General features: G+C 38.1%; 1 protein-coding gene across 1 annotated transcript; it reads right to left on the reverse strand.

Moving 5' to 3' along the window:
* Positions 1 to 1381: 1381 nt before the first annotated feature.
* LOC309958766 (cytochrome c oxidase subunit 6A1, mitochondrial-like) lies at positions 1382 to 1687 on the reverse strand (the record flags this gene model as incomplete). The annotated part of the gene is made up of 1 exon (XM_082834881.1): positions 1382 to 1687. The coding sequence occupies one exon, from the start codon at positions 1685 to 1687 to the stop codon at positions 1382 to 1384; it is 306 nt and encodes a 101-aa protein (XP_082691007.1).
* Positions 1688 to 21910: the final 20223 nt, after the last annotated feature.

Consider the following 21910-nt stretch of genomic DNA (forward strand, 5'->3'; position numbering starts at 1 on the left):
ATGTTTGAAGATTTCAATTTTAACATCTGTTAAATGGAAATAACAATATATGCTTGGTTTACTTTAAGCTTATTATAAATGCAAAATAAAATAGGCTCTGTAGTGCTTGGTAAATTATAAACACCAAATTAGAATTCTATTAATCACCATCCCCAACACTTCTGTGCATACCTTTAGTTATTGTTGAAGTTTTAGAAAACAAAAATTCTAGTTGCTCTTTCATGTTGGCATTCTGAATGGGATGTATACTAATGCTCGAAATATAATTGAATCAAATAGTTATTAGCTGTCTCAGTTTTCTTGGGGAACACATATACCATAAATTATTTGGAAAACTGGTTTTAAAAGCAATCTATGAGGCCTTTATACTGTCTAGATCTTGTTACTTAGAGGAAACCCTTGGCGAATCCTTTGAATGTGAATTGTTACAATGCTAACTATTACCTAAAATTTATATTAATTCTAATATTTCTTTATGTATATTCAGGGATGGTCTGTATACTTAAAAAGACTCATACGACTTTGAGCATAAAAATATTTCTATTATTTCTTTAAAAACAAGATGAAAATTAAATTAGCAAACCTTTTCCCTTTCACCATTCTGGCAGCCTACTCATGTGAACCGAAATATGGATAAGGAAGCATATCTGGTTCTAATTTCTGAACTCAACACCAGATGTTGTTTTCAAGGTTTGCCTTTAAAAAAAAAAACCTAACTTTCATGAAGCCATCTCAGTCCAAGGCGTAGGGCAAATCACTGCAGATTACAATTTTGAATTTATATTTTACTATTAAACCATGCTTATGAGGAACATCTCCAGTGAATCATCCATAATGACCAAAGAGACCTTTTCAATATAAATATATACACTGCTCATACATTGTCAAATCTTTTAAAATAGAATATGGGATGTGCAGTTTTTCTGAACTAGAAACACCAAGTTCCTTATGAAGGCCCTCACACACTGCAGCAGGAGAGAGAGGACCTTGGGAAAAGTTTGTATCACAGGAGCCTTGTGAGATGGTCAGTTTTGTGATCTGTATTTACTCTACAAGTTTGTGCCATGGACAAATGTGAGTCATATATTACTGCTGAGTATAGGGAATCTCCAGCCATTCATGAAATTGAAACATATTTACCTTTTTTCTTTTTCTTTTTCAGCTTGTGACTAAGTTATTTATTTAAGCCATCTCCTGCTATAAGCAAAGGGATGGAAGATCAGTATAATGGTCATCACTGGATACAAGGAGGCGAGCTTAAGGTCCCGTACAATTTTCTGGTCCATGTGTGCAGCGTAATGGTTCAAACCAGTGCTGTGGTCTTCACTGGGTAGTGGTCCAGGTTCTCTTTGTTCGTCTTCATAGCCAATTGGAAGCGGATTCACATGAGGGTTATGGAAAGTGTATGGTTACCATCTCCCCAGGGAAAGGGCTTGGACCTGATGCGGATATAGGGGTAGGCGACGAACTCGGGTCTCTCCTCCTCTCCGTGGTGCGACTTCAGGAAGACATTCAGCATGTTCACTCCCAACCCGGGGAGCGCCACGAAGAAGGTGAGGGCCTTCCACAGGCGATCTGAGCCCTCCTCGCTGTGGGCGCCACTGTGGGCACCACTCGACATAGGCTGGCTCGACAGCCGGGAACGACCTAGCAGCCCAGAAACCTGGGCTCCAGCTGCCGCTGCCATCTTCGACCAGGACCCATATTCACCTTTTAAATAATCTTTTCCAGGTTGTTGCCCAACAGTCTTTTTCAGGCTCTTTGTAGTTGAAAGGAAATGTAATATTTGACAACTTCAAGTAGGCTCTTAACCAAACAGAATAACCAAATGTTGAAATGCTGATGGTTATTTACGTAGTTATACCTGTAGTTACTTATATGTGTTGCTCTTTCCTTAAACTAAGTATTAGGGATATGTATATTTCTCTATTTATATTAATATGGCATTTAGTGAGTTTTATCTTATTTGAATATGCTAAAAGCAGATGAGAATTGTGAATGGGGTTGTACATAAACTACGACTAAAGAGCATCTACTAACATTAATTCAACAAACAAGGGTTGAGGGCACGCAGAAATGGAGATCTAAGATGCATGTGTATGAAGCAGAATTTATAAATAAAGAGAAACAAGCATGAAAAACTGTAATCATGTATCATAAGAACTTAGAGTATTGGGTAGACTTTCAGCCATTCTTCATTTATTCAGCAGTGTTTATTGATCACCTGTTATATGCTGGGCTTCAGAGATACCATGGGGCAAAGGGAGCAAGACAGACACAGGCCTTTCCTCTTGGAGCTTACATTTCCATTTGTCCACGGGACATTCTCACCCAGATGTACATAAAAAACAATGTATGTAAAATTGACCTAATGATGTCTGCCCTGAAGTCAGCTTTTCCTTCTGGTAGCCTCACTTTTGTTAATGGCACTTCTATTCCCTCAATTTCTGTGGCCTCAAACTTGAAATTGTCATCTCTTTTCCTTTTCCTCTCATAATGGTACTGTTGAGCTTGCTTTCCAAATACCTTGCCATCTTCTCTTCTCTGTCCTCACTCTCCCCTTTTAGTTCCTCACTCCCTTTAACCTGGCATATTGCAAAGTCTATCTGATTTTACTTGTCTTCAATTTTTTTCCTCTCTCATTTATGTGGATAAAGCTGTTAGATAATTCTTCCTAAAGAAGAATACTAATCACATCACCACCTTGTTCAGGAGCCCTCAATGTCTCCCTAGTCTTTGTCTAATTAAGCAAAATCTCCCCAGTCTGTTATTTATGCCTACCATAATAGCCCTGATCCCACTAACCAATGAATATAATTTATATTTATGTCCAAATTACAATGGTGCTGAGCTACCCCCTGCAGAGGATATTCCTTAAACTTCTGGTTCTTATTATCTAACTTTGCTTTGGATTTAAAAAAAACAAGAAAAAGAAAAAGAAAGCTGTTTTCAGCTTGTGTATGGGGTTTTCCTGAAGATTGCTGTATTCCTTTATATTCCAATAACAATAGCACAGGCCTTCTTCTGCCTCTCTGATTATGTGCTCTTTTGTCTATTTTGCATTCTTGATTGTGAGAACCTACAGAATGAAACTGACAAGACAAGGGCCTCCTAGGTGGCTGGAGAAAGGGAAGAAATGGCATAGAAAAGCAAGACTCCTCTTGAGCCAGTTGGTGGATGGGAAAGGCTGGCAACAGTCATACATTAATAATTTTGAGCCCAATCACACCCATATGCCAGCTGTAGTCAACACTTAGCATCTTCCAACTTCTTCCTTTCTGCTTTCCTCTTGTCAACGCCTGCTTCATAAAAAGCTCAGTGAAGAAGCTGACCACTGTTCAATCATGAGAACACTGACACTCCTGCCAAGAGCTGGCTCCCAAGGCTGACTCCTGGACCTCACCCTACAGATGAATGGGACTGTAGGCTCTTCCCCCAAACACATCTGATTTCTTGTCCCCATGTCTTCCCTCTTTCTAAATGATATCTTCTCATTTCTGCCTGTTATAGTCCTGTCATTCAAGTTCCATATCTCATGCCAGCTACTCTCTGATGCTTCTTCCAATCTCTTTAACAGCAGGGTGATCATACTCTATGCCAAAGAAACATTCCCAACTACCCTGAATAATCTGCATTATTCAAGACTAATTTCCCCACATCATTCAAAAATGGTGACAAGCATTTCTCTTTATCAGCCCCTATGTGGGGATTGCCACATGGTAATAGCATAAAGAGAATTTTTAATTTACTTCATCTTCATACTTTGAAAATATGTAATTCATGATAAATTCTAAACATTTTGAAAGATGTACATTATTTTGAAATCTGTGTGTAAAAGGACACCTGAAATACCTCTATTTGTCCATAACTCTGCTGTAATCTAACTGAAGAATATCAGGATTATAGGCATAAAAGTTAAGTCTATATGATATAGGAATATTCAGTAAAAAAGTTCATATGAGACTAGGGCAAACGGCAGTGTCCTTCAGGAGATAGTTTTCTATATACAGTATGAGACTATTTATTGTGCTTGGGAAGCTCACTGTGCAGTGTTTGGAAAGGTCTGGAAAAACCGTATGCAACCCATACTCCATTTGGGGCCTATTTTCCCCTTGGGGTATTAGTAAAATTTGATTTAAAGTTTATCTCGTCTTTCTTTGTCTACTTCACTTCTCTGTTAAAACCTGCAGTCCCAGCTGCCCTCCTGTCACCTGTTTTAATAACTAAGTTAAAAAGTGAATAAATTTACTGATTCATCTACATGAACTGAAGCAGCTTGGGGTTCTGTAACTTTATGGAAGATATTAGGTGAATGGGGTCTCACTGTGGAGTGACAGACTTTTGTTAGCACTCTTTTTTTCTCCTCTTCTTCCATTTTCCTTTAATTTCCACTCCTGTCCATACCACTCTGATATAACCAGGAAATTCTTCCACTTGGTCTTGCAGAACAGTTTGAAGAGCAGCCTTACTTGTACCTTTAATCCCAAGAGTCTATGAAAGTTTTTTCTGAAGAATTTCAGTGTCTTCCCTGAAAAGAATTCTGGTCAACACAATTTTTTTTTTTTCATTTTTTTTCTTATACTAAGGCAGACTAGAAATCAGGACTCAAATCACATTGATGGAATTAACATACATTATATGTGATAACATGAAGACACAGTCATTTTTATTTCTGGAGCTAGTGGCAGGAACAGATTGTGTCTATTGCACGTGATTGTGTGGTGCCTAATCCAGTAACATAAAGTGAAGGTTTGGTTTTCTTCTTTATAATTAGTTTTAAAACTCAGGTATACTTAATTTACAATGTTGTGTTAGTTTCAAGTGTACAGCAAAGTGATTCAGTTATACACATCTATCTATCCTTTTTCAGATTCTTTTCCATTATAGGTTATTACAAGATACTGAGTAGAGTTCCCTGTGCTACATAATAGGTCCTTGTTGTCTACCTCTCTTATATATAGTACTGTGTATATGTTAATCCCAAACCCCTAATTTATCTCCCCCCGCCCCATCCCCTTTGGTAACCATGTTTGTTTTCTATGTCTGTGAGTCCATTTCTGTTTTGTAAATAAGTTCATTTGTATGCTACTGGTGGAGGTTACCAATAACTTAGATATCAGACAATTATATCAGTTACTTCTGTGAATGTGGCCCACACTCTAGAGATTGTCCACTGCAATGACCAGGCAAGTCTGTTTCTTAGGATACATTTTAAAACATGAGGGCAATATATGTTTAACATTTTCAGAACAGTGAGCCAATAATTCAAGGTATTTAGATTATCTCCCTGGGTTGATGTAAAAATATTATTTGTCACTAGTTGCTTAATAAGACTGTAGTGAAACAGTTCTATGGGCAAGTTCTTCCCCTGAAAGGAAAGGCTAAAGGTGTTAGGTGCTTGATGTGCCAGAAAATTTCAAAGACTCCCACGTATACTGCCAGCCCTTTGGGGGAAAATGGTTCTAAACTGATATCCAGTTACTGTTTAATAAGTAAGGTTTTCTAATTAAATTTTGGAATTTGAAAATAAAATTCTTCTGAGTCTAAGCTTTGCGTCATGTTTTTTTAAAAAGCAAGAAAAAGGAGGAATTATAGAGAAAAGAACTGAAAAATGGTCCAAATTGATTTCAAGAAATTTAACATTTCTGTCTTTATTGAATTTTTATCTTCAAGAATTTGCCAGAAAAGAACATACCAAGTTTCTTAGTGGTGCCATAGAAGGAGGACAATGTGTTAATCATGAAGGCATGAAATAAATAAAATAATGGCAGTTTTCTACTTTGAACAAAAGACCTGCTATTTTAGTGGCAAGAGTAAGTGTGCGAATACACAAATAAATCTAATATAAACAATAAGAAGCCTTTGACTGCGTTTGGAGTGATTATTTTTGGAGTGATTATTGATCCAAATGCTATCTGCTGACTGAGGCTATCCTAGCTAACGTCTCCAAATACTCAACTCTTCCGCAGTAGTTTTGTAGCTGAGGCTTTTTGAGTGCCTGTGGGAATAGCTGGGTTGGTGGCACTTACCAAGACATTTTTCTTAGTTTACACATTTGTTTTGACTTGAAAAACTTATAGCTTGGGATTCAGCCCTGAGCTCATGGGCTAACCACATCGGTTTACTTCTGTCTCATTCCTAGTATTTGCACCTAACTTCTGCTTTAAGAACAAAGAAACAACTTTCACAGAGAATCACAGATTCAAAGAGCATGAAGATACATAGTAAATGCAATGGATCAAAAATCAGGAGATCAAGAAGACTGTTCTCCATGTTCTACTAATTTCCTCAGGGGCTGCCCTCACACTGTGTTTCCTTAGCTTTGTTTGTTGAAATTGCCATGGCATCTATCATTTTTATTCAACAAAGTGAAATGAACACATCATTGTGATTTCCGAGACCTCTTTTTCCTTCACTTAAGATGAGTTAGCTGACAAATCCACTCTGTACTTTTCTTAATATTTATATTACATGGATCCTTTGAGAAAAGCAAACTTTTATTTAGACCTACTTAATTAGATAACCTAGAAGATGATCAATCATTGGGTTTTCCTTAGAGTCAAATTGTGAGTGAATTTTATTAATTAAAAAATTGTCGAATGAAAACAACCTAATATACCATATGTACACATTTATGGGCATATAAGCATATATGTTTAAGCAGATGCATTTGATTTTAGTAGTGCCCACGTCATTGTTTATCTTTGCAGGAAATTTACCTGGAGCAACTGAGTGTTGGTGTGCTGTGCTCCGTTTGTAAGGCAATTATTAATCTGCGTGAGAATGTAGCAGGATCTCACCCATCCCAAGGTTTGCCTTTATTGCTTAACGAAGAGGTCTGTTTAAACAGTAATTTTAACTTTCTGGTAAACAGTTCTTCACACCTATGCCCTTTCTTTAAAATTTCACCCATTAACTTCAAAATGGAAAATTTCCTTCCAGACTAAGGTGCGGGACATATCTGGGTATAAGTGGCTGTGCTTTATGGCACATTTCACATGATTCTGTGAAGGACTAGTCCAAAGATACTCTGAAAGAATGATTAAAGATCACATCAGTGATTTTGTCAGAAGGACAAGCACAGGTACCTGCTGGTCGATACCTGTCTTCTGTAAGGTGCAGAGGGGAAGGAGAAAGGGATTGACGTCAAAAAGACCAGCGTTGGGACCTGGCTTTACCACCATGGGCATGTTATTCTGCCCTGACATCTCCTTTTCCTTAAAGAATTGCTTCAAAGATTAAAGGTAATATACATAAAGTGTCTAGCAAAAGGTGCCTGGCATATAGTGTATATGATTGTTTTATAGGTTCAAAGATCGCATATTTCAAGCCACTCAGGAGCCGACGATTAACACTGCGTTAGAGGAAAAAGACTGGAAGAACTCACTGTACAGAGTTGGGCTATAGTTCTCAACCTGCATTTATTTATGGTTATTTGGTAGCTAGCGATCCTGTGGATATTAGTATTCCTTTCTTAATAGGGTCCTTTATCAGGGAAAACAAATAGAACAGTCTTTACAACTAGTGCCCCTTTCCCCCTAGGGTACTAGAAAAGTTACAGTTCCCAACATTTTGAAAAGAAAGAAAGATGCTAAACATTAATTATGCATAGTTACAAAATAGACTTCTCCTTGATGGAAAAGTTTTAAAAAATGAATTAGAAGCGGGGGAGGAAATGAACAGCAGAAAGGAAACTATATTTTGGCAAGCTCTGAAACATGGAAACATTATTCTTTCCTGGTTTTTCATGAATTTGAATCTCTTGACAGTTTCTCAATTATGGCTTGTAACTGTGGGCTTCAAAGCAATTCTGCAGTTCAGTTCACCTCAGCTAGTCAGTCAGTAATGTTTATTGAATTCCCATGGAGGGAAGAATACTGAGTAAGGACCCATTTTCCTTTTCCTCAGCATGGATGCCTTGATCCAGAGACTCTGTCATTCAGCCAGTCAGACCTGCTAATGTTCTTTTACTTTGAATCCTCCCTGACCGTGTTTACCCAGAGACCCTCGGAGGCTGGAGCTGACCTCCTCCCATCTGCCATCCTACATCGTGTCTCTTCCTGCCTGTACCAGATGAAAACCCTTTAGGCCGGAAGCTTTCCCAGATTAATACCAGACCCTTAATCTCATACCACCCCTCCCCACCGCCGCCCAAATTTATTTTATTAATATGTGTATTGTTTGGGTTGAAGTGAACCAAACTATAATCTCTACACGTTTAAAGCTTAGGCTCAATTATAGGATCATATGGTATCCATGTTCAAAGGGGTTTTTAAGTTTTAGTCCAATCATCTTATTTTTTCAGATTAAAATAAATCAAAACTAAAACCCAGCAAAGGAAAATTACTTGTCATAGTATAGTGAAGCGGCAATAGGCTTTGTTGTCTGAAAAATAAAACCCAGGGCTAGCTCCTGGCTCTGCAAATTGCTAGCTAGCTATTAGTACTTGAGCAGGTCACTGAACCTCTCTGTGCCTTATTTCATTTTAGTCTATAAAATGGGGGGGGGGGGTGTTAATCATTATTGTAGCATTACTGACATTTTTAAAAGGGATGGAAAATACCTGGCAAATTTGAGCTGTTCAGTAAATGATGACTGTTCTTCTCCAAGGTCAGAACGGATATAAATGGCAGACCAGAACTGGAACCCAGAGCCTCCAAGTTCAGTGCTTAATCTTTCCTGACCTGCTGCTTATTTCCAGAGGAGTACCACCCGCTGAGGGCATTCAGTAAACAGCTCTTGGGGATGGCTGTTTCCCAGACAGATCATAATTCTTTTGAGACAGGAAGGTAGGAGGGATTTTGTTATTGTTTCTTGCCTTGGGGGAAAGATTCCATCAGTAACGTAGCAATAAAAAGGTTCCTTCTATTAGTGGAAATGATTAACACTCCTTTAGTTAGCCAATATGTTCCCACCCATTTCTGAATTTGGCCTCACATGAACCAAGCCACACAGATGGGGGAATCAGAAACCTAAGAAAACAGCAACAAATTGGTTTGATGAGTGGATGTGGTTGAAATCTTTCATCTGGTTTGTCTCAATTGGTTGTGGAAGTTATATGGGTTTTGAATAAAGTCAAAAATCCAAGCAAAATGTTATGAATATTAAGCCACAGGTATCAAAGCTTGGAGAATCTGATGAAAAATGAACCAATGTAAACCAAAACATAAGGATATTACACACCTCCTTTCCCGACAATTTCTGGCAGGAAGAGACTCAACTTGCTGTAGGAGAAGAATATGCAGGCTTTCTAATGAATTATCGCCTCAGTGTTTATTTTTCAATGAATCAGTGTGCTGGAATGATTAAAGTATATGTGGCTCAGAAACTCAGGCGGGAAGGAATGAGCCAGGACTAAAAGCCAATGCTAAATGTGCCCACGTTGGCTGTCCCAGTGGAATCCAGCCTTGCCATGAATAAAAGGGTTTTCTGAGGCATAAGTACTTACACAGCCAGCCAATTTGGCTCTCCACATATCTGTGATGCTTGCTTGAAAATGGTGCTTCCAGATGGAAATCTGGGGAAGGGTGAGTAAACCAGTATAGAGGTGATATATATTGTCTACTTCCTCTGTAGAGAGTTCATGGTGCCTTATTTTAGCTTGTTTGAGAAGACATTGACCATCAGAACAAATATCTGAGATACAGCCTATGACTTATTTTGCCTCAGTCAGACCAGTGGGTGAGATTGTGCAGAACGAAGAAGCAGCTATTCTAAGTTCCAGAAGAAATGAAAACTTTGTTTTCTTGCCTTGTAGCTGTTCTTCATCCATCTTCAAAGGGTCTACAGTTATGAAATATTTTAGACTGAGGTTTTCTTTTTTTGTGTGTGTGTGATTTCACAAAGAAATGATGGTCCTCTTAAAACTCTAGCGAAACTGTGCTTGGAATCTGCTTTGTCAGAGGCCTATTTTTCAAAAGCTGCTATGTGGTTATCAAACTGCATTTTCTCAGGGCCTATAAAAAAAATCTGAGTTGCTTTAGAAATTTAGAGAAGGAAGATCCAAACTGAAAATTTTAGCTGTCCTATTTAATTATAATGAATGTTTATAATTCAGGTACAAGATGTGTCCACATATGGAAGGTCACTTTAAAATAGATTTGCTTTAGGGCTTCCCTGGTGGCGCAGTGGTTGAGAGTCTGCCTGCCGATGAAGGGGACACGGGTTCGTGCCCCAGTCCGGGAAGATCCCATATGCCACGGAGCGGCTGGGCCCGTGAGCCATGGCCGCTGAGCCTGCGCGTCCAGAGCCTGTGCTCTGCAACGGGAGAGGCCACAGCAGTGAGAGGCCTGTGTACCACAAAAAAATAAAAATAAAAATAGATTTGCTTTAATTACAACTACCTGTGAACAAACCATCACCTGGATGACTTAAAGCTCTTGTGTTTAGTTCAGAGGTATAAATATTCATGAGAAAAAAAGAAGTTAAGCCTTGTAAAAATCTCGTTAAAAAACATCATGCTGAACTTGTTAATGGATAATCTTAAATCATTCTATATAAAATAATATGTAATTACTGATCTAAACCTAAAATTTTAATTGAAAGCAAGGAGTACATTGGGAGAAGAGCTACTGACGGCTCTTGAGAAGAACAGGGCCTTGGAGAAATATGAGTTGCATACAGTGGCTCCTTGGTAACTGTCTCTTCCTGACTTGCCATGAGACAAGGACAATGCAGGGAGGAAATTCTCGTTGGACAAAGAAAATACAAGAATTTTGATTTCTTGGGTTAAATGGGCAAAGTGCTTGCCCAAGAAATTAAAATATGTAGACAATTAAAGGCTTTTGGTGGCTGAAGTAATGTCTTTCATGGCAAGCATGGCAACACCAAACTGCATCAGCTGGCTGGAGTTGACATCAAAATTCTTTTGAACATAAAAACAGGTGCAGTGCAGGTTGAAAACAGTTTTTCTGGTTGCAAATTAAAAATGGAAATAAACAGTATTAGATAAACAATAATCATTGTCACTAAAGCACAGTTGCAGGTATGCCTGGAAATGGCGGACTATGTAATGACCAGAATGGTCCCAACTGCTCTGTCAAATTACTCAGCTAGGGAGTTGTGGACCTGGTACAGAAAATAGATCTGTGGTTTCCTAGATGATTTTAAATAGCATTTCAAGTGTGCGCTTAAAATATTATTAACATTTCTAAATGTTTATTTTAATATGGTGATTGAGAATGTGCTTTGGTCTTCCACTCTATCATTTAGGGATTAGCAAGAAAACAAACCATTCTAGGCATTTTATTTATTTTTAATAAATTTATTTATTTTTTGATTTTTGGCAGCGTTGGGTCTTTGTTACTGCTTGTAGGCTTCCTCTAATTGCGGTGAGTGGGGGCTACTCTTGGTTGCTGTGAGCAGGCTTCTCAATGCAGTGGCTTCTCTTGTTGCAGAGCATGGGCTCTAGGCGCACAGGCTTCAGTAGTTGTGGCATGCGGGCTCAGCAGTTGTGGCTCGTGGGCTCTAGAGCACAGGCTCAGTAGTTGTGGCTCACGGGCTTAGTTGCTCCGTGGCATGTAGGATCTTCCCAGACCAGGGTTTGAACCCGTGTCCCCTGTGTTGGCAGGCAGATTCTTAACCACTGCACCACCAGGAAAGTCCCAGGCATTTTAAATGAAAGGAATTTAATACAGGTGATTGGTTACCACACAATCAAAATGTAGACAAGGAAAAGAGGAGATGGCAAGAGAAATAAAAGGCATATGATAGCAGGAAACCACTATTTACAAGCTCTGGGAACAGAGCTTAGAGGGTAGAACCATATAGCTATTGGTCTAGCCTTGGTCTGGGATCCTTAAACGTGGGGTAAATGGGTATTGAAGCCACAGAGAAAACAGAACTATTGCTAGAGATGCCCAAAAAAACTCAGAGGAAACGGAAGGGAAATACCCTGACTTTTCCCCTCCTCCAATCTTCCAATCTGGCAAACTAACATTCAACCCTCCTTTACCAAACCTCTAAAATTACACATACAACATGCATAAATATATAACTGCTCATGAAAATAAGACATAAAACTCAGATGACTGAAACCTGTGATGAACCCATGAATGTTAGAAAGCAGATGACGTCAAGTTAAATAGAGAAATTGTGGGCCAGGATGCGTGCAGGGGAGCACTTAGTGGTGGGTCACAGACAGAGTGAGAGGAAGCCAAGCATAGTTGGGACATTGGATAGGATCATTATTTGGAGTCAGTCGTAAGGAGTAGAAATGAATGTTGAGCTCTATTCACGTTCCTACCTTGGACCACAAAATCTAAACATAAAGTCTGCCTCCAGTTAGGGACAACGAAAACGGGCACTCTGATTACAGGAGGAATCACTGCAGATCACGAAAACAGCTTCTGCCTAGTGGCATATCTTGCCCTACCCCCTTTCTCAGTAAAAGCAGTGTGGCATGCAAACTGCAACAGCAGTGCCCACATTCTCCCAAAGAAACTACATGAATAGATGTGTCAAGACAATCTAATAAGGACTCCCAATGGTAAACATAAAGGCACAATCCAAAAAAATCCTTTCTTCAGGCACACTTAAGAAAAGCCAACAGCATAAAGGGAGGCGGTATTCTCAGGACCAAAGGAAACCGAGTCAGCAGGGCAGCCAGAGGGAATGCTAAAATATATGACATTAATATTATAAACAAGGAAGGATATTATGTCCATGAAATTAGTATAGGTAGTTTTGAAACAAAGAAGACAGATAAATCCAAATGCATCATTATTTACAATGAATATCAAGGAGGGAGAAGGATAAGAGGTTTACTTTGGTTAGAATATAAGTTCAGTCCATATTTTTCAGTCACTATTCACCTATTAACACCAAAAACTTTCAATAAATCTTGGCTTTTCTTTTGTGAGACAAACTAAAAGCATTTCTAGAGTTGGCTATAGGAACCAAGTTGAGCAGCCTAACAGAAAATACAACTACAATTTTGGTGCAAGCAACAATAACATGAAACCCTTTAAAATTAGATTCTCTCACCTCCATGAACAATAAAAATTGAGTGCCACCCTTATGAAAAGTCACTTTCTTTTTCTTTTGCATGTTCTGCTTTCAGTGCTTTGCTTCTCTGTGACCCCTCTGAGAAGAATGTGGGGGGCAGGGTGTGGGTGGAGGTGGTGTGCATCAAGTCAGATCTGTAGATGAAGGGCCTTGTCCCACCATCAATTTTAACCAAAGCTCCCTAAGACGTCATGCGAGCTCATATCTCAGCAGGATGGATTTCTGGTTATCAGAAAAGCCTTGGAAGTTGATGCATATAAGATCCACAGAGATTTCTTAGTAGCATTGCTAGGATCATTAATATGGTTTCCCCTTATCCTAATATTCTAGAAGTTAATCTCCCTCTTTTGTTCACTTTCAACCTGCAGGCACCATTATAACTCCAATTACAAGAGTAGAACTTACTGTACTTCATCCACTTTAAGATGCATGTTTTTTATCATCTCTGAAATCACAAGGCATGTTACAACTGATGGCATGTCAGCTTAGTAACTTTCCTTTCCCCCAAGTGGTACATAAATAATGGTGCATCTTGGAGTCAATGAAATTTGGCTTTTTTTTTGCATGCTTATTTTCACCAACACAGAAGATGTGACTATTTATCTTGTTAAGTATTGTAGTCATCATCCACTGTTCACAGAATGAGTGTGTGTGTTTGTACACTGGAGTATTTTTGTTTGTTTGTTTTTACAGTAAAACATTTCTAGACACATATTTTATAGAATGCTATAGAGCTGTGCTTCCTAAACCTGACCAACTAGCAGAATCGCCAGAGGAACTTTGAAAACAATACAGATATCTGAGCTCTCCTTCTGAGTTTCTGGTTCTAGATGCATCTGAGAATCTGTAATTTTAGAACTCTCCCAGGCTGATTCTGACGAGACCCATGCTACAGATGAGGAGAACAACAGAGGAATGTATCTGCTCTATAGGAAGTATGTGAAAAATAATTTTAATATATAAATATCGCTGTCTTCAAGTAGGGAAAGAAGAGTCCACCCAAAATCATGTTCTTTCATACTTAAAATTTGTTGTTTTATGAAAACAATCTACATTGTATCTTCAGTGAAATTTTTTAGCATTAAGAGGTCAACTTTATGATCCAAAATGTATTAAAAATCAATCTTCAGTGATTGTCAAATTTCAAATAGAGTTTTAACCACAGAAAATTAAATTAATTTCCACTGAGACTTGAAAATCAATTCAATTCAATTCAGTGCCCTTTTTATGTTGCTTCCAAGGTTTATGGCACACTGGTTACACGAGACATTACGGAATTATACTAGTCTCCTGAAATACTGGGTTATATTTATATAATTTTGGTAGGCTTCATTGCACATGGGGAGGCATGATTTAATGGAAAGAACCAGGAATCACAGGAGACCTACCATTAGCTGTGTGACCTTAGGCAGGTCATTTAATTTCTTTTGGCTCTAATTTTCCAATCTGTAAAATAATTAAGCAGGAGTAGATGCCTTCTAAGGTTCCTTCCACCACTCAGATTATATGGTTTTTGTGGTCTGAATGGATGCAAAGCCATATTGTATCCACAGCTGATTGACAGGAATATTTATAGTATATTTACAGCTTACTGGCAGGAACTAATTGATTGGCAATGTGAAGTTAAGAGGCAACTTTGCTACGGTGACCTTGAACTGTGATAATTCAGTACACTAATAAATGGGCTTCAGGGAAATAATTTCCAGTGAATAAAGCACCAAAAAAGGAAATGACTATGAAATTAGAGAAATCTAGAAACTAATTTAAATGAGTTTTTAAAATTTATGTTATTCCAAGGACAAAGTTCAACACAGAATATAACCTTCAAAAGTAGAAATTTGAGAGAAACTTCTTGGTCAAGTAAAAGAAAAGGAAAATTAAGAAGAAATAAAAATGAGAGTAGTTCTATCCGTTTGGATGATGTCAGTTCCAAGCAACAAAAGACAGAAGAAATTTATTGGCATATATAACTATTAGTTCATCTGTACATAGTGGGCTTCAGTCATGGTTTAACCAGGAAGTTGGCTGAAATTCCCATCAGTTCACCTGGCTCAGTCTCACTCTATGCATTGGTTTGTCTAGACTGGCCTCCATCATGATAACCAAACAGTTGCAGCAATTCCAGGTCTCACTGGCATTCATGACACTATCCAAAGCAAGAGAGAGGGCTTTTCTTCCCTCCACCATATCATAAACACCTGAATTTCACCCTGGACCAAGCTAAACCAGTCTCTGAAGTCAAATGAATGTCATGTTCCGATCGACTTTAACCTAAATGACTGTTCCTTCCTCAACCATCAGGGATTGGATGAACAGGTGGATTGATATCACAGTCCACACCTAGAGCAGGAAGTGGGGTCAATTTCATTCAAACCATATGCTTGCTGCACAATGGGGGAAGATTGATCCCCCAGAGGAAAATCTGGTTGCTCTTAGGAAGGGGAAAGACAGGAATGGATACTTGATAGGCTACCAATAAACATCTACTTCCAAATTGAACGTGTATTATTGTACCGAGTGTGGAGAAAAATAAGAACCTTTCCATCCCAAGATTTTGTCCTGAGATATAGACCAACAATAAGCAGAGAAGTTTGAATATTAAACCAAAAGTAGTTAAGTGTAAATAAACTCGATCTAACATGTGACAACAATAGCAGAGTGGTTAAGAGTTTGAGTCACAACAGACAGATTCAAATCTCAGTTCAATATAGCTATGTGACCCCATCCTCCACCTATATCGTGGCCATAATAATAATATTTATGTCACTGAGATTTTATTGTGAGAATTACATGAGAAAATGTAGGTAAAATGACTCTCAAAGTTAGCCGTAGAAGTTTTTTAGATATTAGCTTTAGTAATATACTGATGAAAACACAAAAGACAGTCATCCTGAAAAAGTTCCAAATGAAGGGAAAAAAAGAAAGGTAATTCTCAGTAGCAATTATATCAATAAAAATATAAAAATTGAATGCCACAAAAAAACTACACTTAATTATTGTGCTTAACAGAGAACTGGTAGCTCCTTGCAAAATGACTCGAGAGTTCACATCTGGAACATGATGCTTTGTTTAGCACAAGTCATACAGTGCAGAAAAGATGCTGCACACAGGTCAGTAAAGATCACCTGAGAAAGAAATTGAAGGATTGAGCTGTGTGAAAGAATAAAAAGAAAAATAAAATATTTAATTGTCAGGGAAAGCTTCCTAACTATAAGAGCTGTTAATCTCTCTAAGAAAGTGATGGAAGTTTCAATATTTGGGGACCTTAAAAATAAAATTGGGGCTTTCCTGGTGGCTCAGTGGTTGAGAGTCTGCCTGCTGATGAAGGGGACATGGGTTCGTGCCTCGATCCGGGAAGATCCCACATGCTGCAGAGTGGCTGGGCCCTTGAGCCATGGCCACTGAGCCTGCGCGTCCGGGGCCTGTGCTCCGCAACAGGAGAGGCCACAACAGTGAGAGGGCCCGCATAGAGCAAAAAAAAAAAATAAATAAATAAAATAAAATAAAATAAAATTGGATAAATTGAAAGTCTAATTCACCTAGAAGCAGCCATGCATAAAATAGGCACATAATAAATGTAAGTTGGATAAATGAAGTTCTATAAATTATTACATGTTAATTAATTTTTCCAAAGTGAAGTGAGTTCCTGCCAGATGCTATTCTATGAGCTTGGGATACTTTAGTGAACCAAAGTTCCTGCCTTTCTGGAGTTTATATCTATTATTAACTTTCTAAGTAAATACTTCTGTAATCTGAGAGTTATCTTCTCTTGGAAACACAGATAATTTGAAGGAATCTTAATCTCTTATAGACCAGAAAATCACGTTCTTTGTCTTAGTCACAATCCCCAGAGTTTAATGAAATAAATACAAATTATACAAAATATCAGCATTGAAAATAGAGATAAAAGTAAGTCTGCAATTATAAACACTTACATAGTCATAATAATTTGGACTTTTAAACATAGTAATATTTCGTTTTAAAATTCTTGCAGATTCATTACACTCCTGGTGTTCATTATTGGTACAGTGTGATGTAATGTTATTTCATTTGTGGTAGATTAGGTAGTAGCATTTCTGCTCAAGGTCTCACTCCTGGGAATTCCCTGGTGGTCCAGTGGTTAGGACTCCACGCTTCCACTGCAGGGGGCACGGGTTCGATCCCGCATGCCAAGCGGTGTGGCCAAAAAAAAAGGTCTCGCTCCTGCACTATAACTTTTATGAAGAATGGGCACAATTTCTGTCTCTTGAATGGGAGTATATAATGGAGCCTAACTGAATGTCATGGGCTTAAAAATATTATTTGTGTAACATTTGCAATAGAATACCTCAATAAGAAAACTACATTTGCTTGGAAAATATATCTTGATAATTGTACTTGAAAGTAAAAAGTTCATTCCAAGGGATATGAGTAAGGATTGCTTATTACTCTAGAGAGGCTGGAGCAAAGGAAGGAGAGGATGAACAGGGTAGGTCTAGCAAAATGGCAGAGTGAGATGTGACCTCTTCCCATGACCTTGTGAAACTTTAGGAAAGTTTTAGAATGCATGAAATTGTTAGCTCAAATTGATCTTTTGTGGACATCAGCTAAGAAATTGAATTTTGGATCTAGGTCAGCAGAGGCTGAAACAAGGCATCCTATACAGTTTCAGGGAAAATATTAGAATTCAAATTGTTACAAATTGGTAGAAAGTATGGGGAGGGCTCTGGACCCTTCTGGATCATGAAAATTAGGAGTTTATGTCAAGTATTCCTAAATCTTGTGATGAGAACATATAGGTGAGGGCAGGGAGACTTCTTGATTGGTAGATGGCTGCAGGTGGAGGTAGGAAGGCATCCAGCTGACAACTGGGTTACAATAAATACAAACAAAATTTGTAATATTCCTCTTTTCCACTGCTTGGCAAATCTGTCCTTCAATAATTCAACTAATTGTACCTTTTGGTCTTTTGGCCAAGCATCTTGCACTGATGTTTGAAATATGGTGATGGATATGCTCTGACCTTTTCATGCTTTCTTTGGGATTAATAATAGTAACTGACATTAAAGAGCAGTTACTACATGTCAAGTATTAACACTTAATGAGGAGTAGCTTTTTTAATCCTTATATCAACCTGTGAGGTAGGTACTGCTTTTTTCATTTTACAGATGAGGAACTGAGACTTACAAAGGTTAATTAGAACAACCAAACAGAAGATCAATAAGGAAATAGAGGACTTAAACAATAGGAAAGACCAATTAGACCAAATATACAGAACACTCCATTCAACAACAGGATGCACATTCTTCTTCAGTGCACATGGAACATCCCCGAGGATAGACCACATGTTAGGCCACAAAACAAATCTTAACAAACTCAAGAAGATTATAATCACACAAAGTATTTTTTTCAATCACAAATGGAATGAAACTAGAAAGTAAAATTGTGGTTACCAGGGGCTGGGAGGAGGAAAAGAGGAGTTTTTGTTTAGTGGGTATAGTTTCAGAGTTGTAAAATGAAAAAGTTCTGGAGATCTGTTTCACAACAGTGTGTTTATGCATAATACTGCTGAAGTGGATCTGGAATTTGCTTTCCAACCCAGAGCTCACAGGCTCCTAGAGTGTCATAGTTTTGTCAAAGATGGCATGAGTCCATATGCTCTAAGTACTTTCTGTTTCCTGAATAATATGGGTGGTCACATAAATCTTAGTCATCAAATACCAAGCACCCAACATACTAGGCTGATGGGAAATTCTGTCATAATCATCACTGGGTTTCCTTCCCCTTGGTTGTATCAGAGTCCTCAGTCTTTGTGTAGCACCAAAGCCTGAGGAGGCCCCTGCATTTCTCACTGGTCTCCCTGCAAGGCTTACTGCTCTCTGGCTTCCAGGCTGCCTGGATCCCTAAGGGCTCAGGACCTGCCGGAATGTGGTCTTCAAGCAACATCTGCTTTCATCTCTGTAAAAATTCCTGAGACAGGGAGATTTGAATATATTTGCTTTTGTCTGCCCTGTAACTTTTCCTTATTTTGGTAACAGCACCTTGGTTTCCTTGGGGAATACAACTCTTCCCCAATATTAGTTTGTTTGGCTTATATGGGAAGAATTTTTGCTGAGCTGGACACATAACCCAATCCTGACCAATAAGAGTATTTTATCTCTTTAACTACAGTGATTGGTAAGAGATGCACAGAAGACCCAAGCCAGGCCAGTAAGACCCAATCTAGGATAGATGAAACTATGGGGATAGAGGCTTTTTTTCTGGAGCTGCTGAGAGCTGGGGTGCGAGCCTACAAGACAATGGAAACAGTCCAAAGAAAAGCAGAGCAGAGATAGGCAGAGATAGGTAGCAACATCTGAGCTTTGGTTCTAGCCATGCTTGGACTTTCTAGGGAAGGCAGTCTGTAAGCTTTTGTGGTGATTTCACTTTGCACTGTGACGGAGAGTCCTTACTCATGGTCTTTACTGATACACTGTGCTTCATGATCACAATGCAGGGGAGGGAAAGATCAAAGAGTAAACAAAACAGATGCTAAGATCTCAAAAAATTACCCTTCCACATACATCTTCCCAGTAGAAGGGTGTTTATTCAGACTAAATGTAAATAACCACTTTCAAATTAATGACATTTCCAAAATTTAGATACGTCAGTTCAAAACAAGTATACCCCAAATTTTCTGGATGTATTCTTTTGGGTTTTCTTTCTGTTATATAGGTTAAGAAAGAAGATGCATAAAAATAAGCATTTTAACCATTGCAGTTTAAATCTTTAAAACATTTGTTACTTGCCAAAATATACAAACAGCAAGACCAATGTGTGGGCATTTCACCTGTTTGAATCATACCACATTTGTCAATATTGCTCATTTGCTCCTACAGCATGATGCCTTCCTTTCATATTATGCATTATAACAAATTGTCCTTCAATTATTATAATGGAGATTTAAAAAAAATTATGGTCATAGAGAAAAATTGGAAATTTCCATTTTTGATGCTTTCTTTGTTTAGACTCCCAGATAAATGACTTATATATTCGAATGTGCGTGGATGCTGATGGAATTTTAAAAAATAAAACATTTATTTCAAGGACATAATGAATTTATAATAGCTCTCTGACATTATATATTTCCCTAATCAGCAACTATTACAGAGAGTTTTGTCTTTTTTTAGTTTTGGTAGAATGAGTTCTTAACCTTGGGGAGTTGGAAACCACTGATGGAAGGGATTTGGTGCCCTGCACAGTAAACCAGATAGACTCTTATTGCCCTCAGGGTTCACCCAACACCAAATCTTTACCAGGGTTCAAAGTTATGTCTTTGGAGATGCAAGTTGTTTCTTATATATTAAAGCCTTTTGCTGAAGAATTTTCCTTCTTATAATCAATTTTATATACTCCAAACCCTCAAAAGAGAAAACATTTCAGGTTCCTATCAGAGAAAAACCAGCTTCTGTTGAATCCATTCAGTATTTCAAATGATAGCATGAAAGTTGACACATCTGTTAGCCTAAAGAAATGAAATTAAACAACCAAAAACCCAAAATAAATCCAACCATCACTTTCTAAGGAGAATACCTCTGATTCAGAATTAGGTAGTTTTAGGCTTAAATTTTGTGAGTTTCCCTTCACACCTCTCCTTAAAGGGGAAAATTAATACACAGTTGATGTCCCAGATATTTACAATAAAGAGTAATATCTTTTAATCCACAGACAACAAGAGCTGCATTAGTGTGCAGTTTTCCTGCCTTGATCTATTTGCACTAAGCCAGCAGGGAGACATTTCTGTACCACTTTAACTTCCATCTACAGGTAACCGCTTTGGAAGAAAACCCCATTTATCTGGGCTGCAAATAGAAGAGTTGACAACATATTGAAGATGAGATGGTTTAAGTAGCCAACAATTTATGAAGGAAATATTTTTTACATAATTCAATTTAGGTTAAAAATTTTTTGATAGTTTTTGTATTAATTCTAAGAGAAAAACATACCCTTCCCACAAATCTCAGAAAATAAATAAAAATATTTTTTAAAACTAAAAAATTCCAGTAATCCCAACACCCAATGATTGCCACTGTTATGTTGGCATATGTTTTTCCAAACTTTTTAAATGCACACACACACACACACACACACACACACACACACATACACACATGTAGGATTGCAGCAAATGCTTTTAAGAAGAAAACTAATAATCTTAAAAAATTATTTTGCTATGGTATTCTAGATCATTTTATGGTTATCCAGATAGGATGATAAGCTCCCTGGACAACTGGCATTTTATTTTATAAAGGATACTCAGGAAAATACATAGAGATACCCACTGTGAAGTGTGTTTTTCAGCTTGAGGCTATAGGAGGTCACAATTAGAAACTCATCTACCAGCCACTGGGAAGAAGAACTGGAATTGTCTGTGTGCTCATGTGCTATACTCTGTAGTGCAACAAAAACCAAACATGTGTCCAGTATAGCACACTGTTTCCCCTTTCTGTATCTTTCCTACTTTTCTTTAGTCTTTCATGTTGGGCATCTTGGAACACAGCACTGAACCAGGTGGAAAATGGCTCCTTGTAGAAATTCTTTTCTTGGCCTCCATGACTACCTTCTTCTGGTTTTCTTACTTCCCTGACTATTCTTTCTCTTTCTCTTTTGCTAGATATTTTTCCTCTATGTCTCTTGTTGATGCTCTTCCCTACTGTTCTGTCTGTAGCTCTTCTCTCTTTTCAGGATTCTCCCTCTTCTTTCTCTTCTTCTGCCATGTACTCCTAAGGCTTTACACACTATTTTTTTTTTTTTTTGGACAAGATGCGCATCTTGTGGGATCTTAGTTCCCCAACCAGGGATTGATCCCGAGCCCTCGGCAGTGAAAGCACGGAGTCCTAACCACTGGACAGCTAGGGAATTCCCTACATACTACTTTTAAACAATT

This window comes from Leucopleurus acutus (genome assembly GCF_964270905.1).
Source record: "Leucopleurus acutus genome assembly, chromosome: 3".
In the NCBI taxonomy this organism is placed as follows: Eukaryota; Metazoa; Chordata; class Mammalia; order Artiodactyla; family Delphinidae; genus Leucopleurus; species Leucopleurus acutus.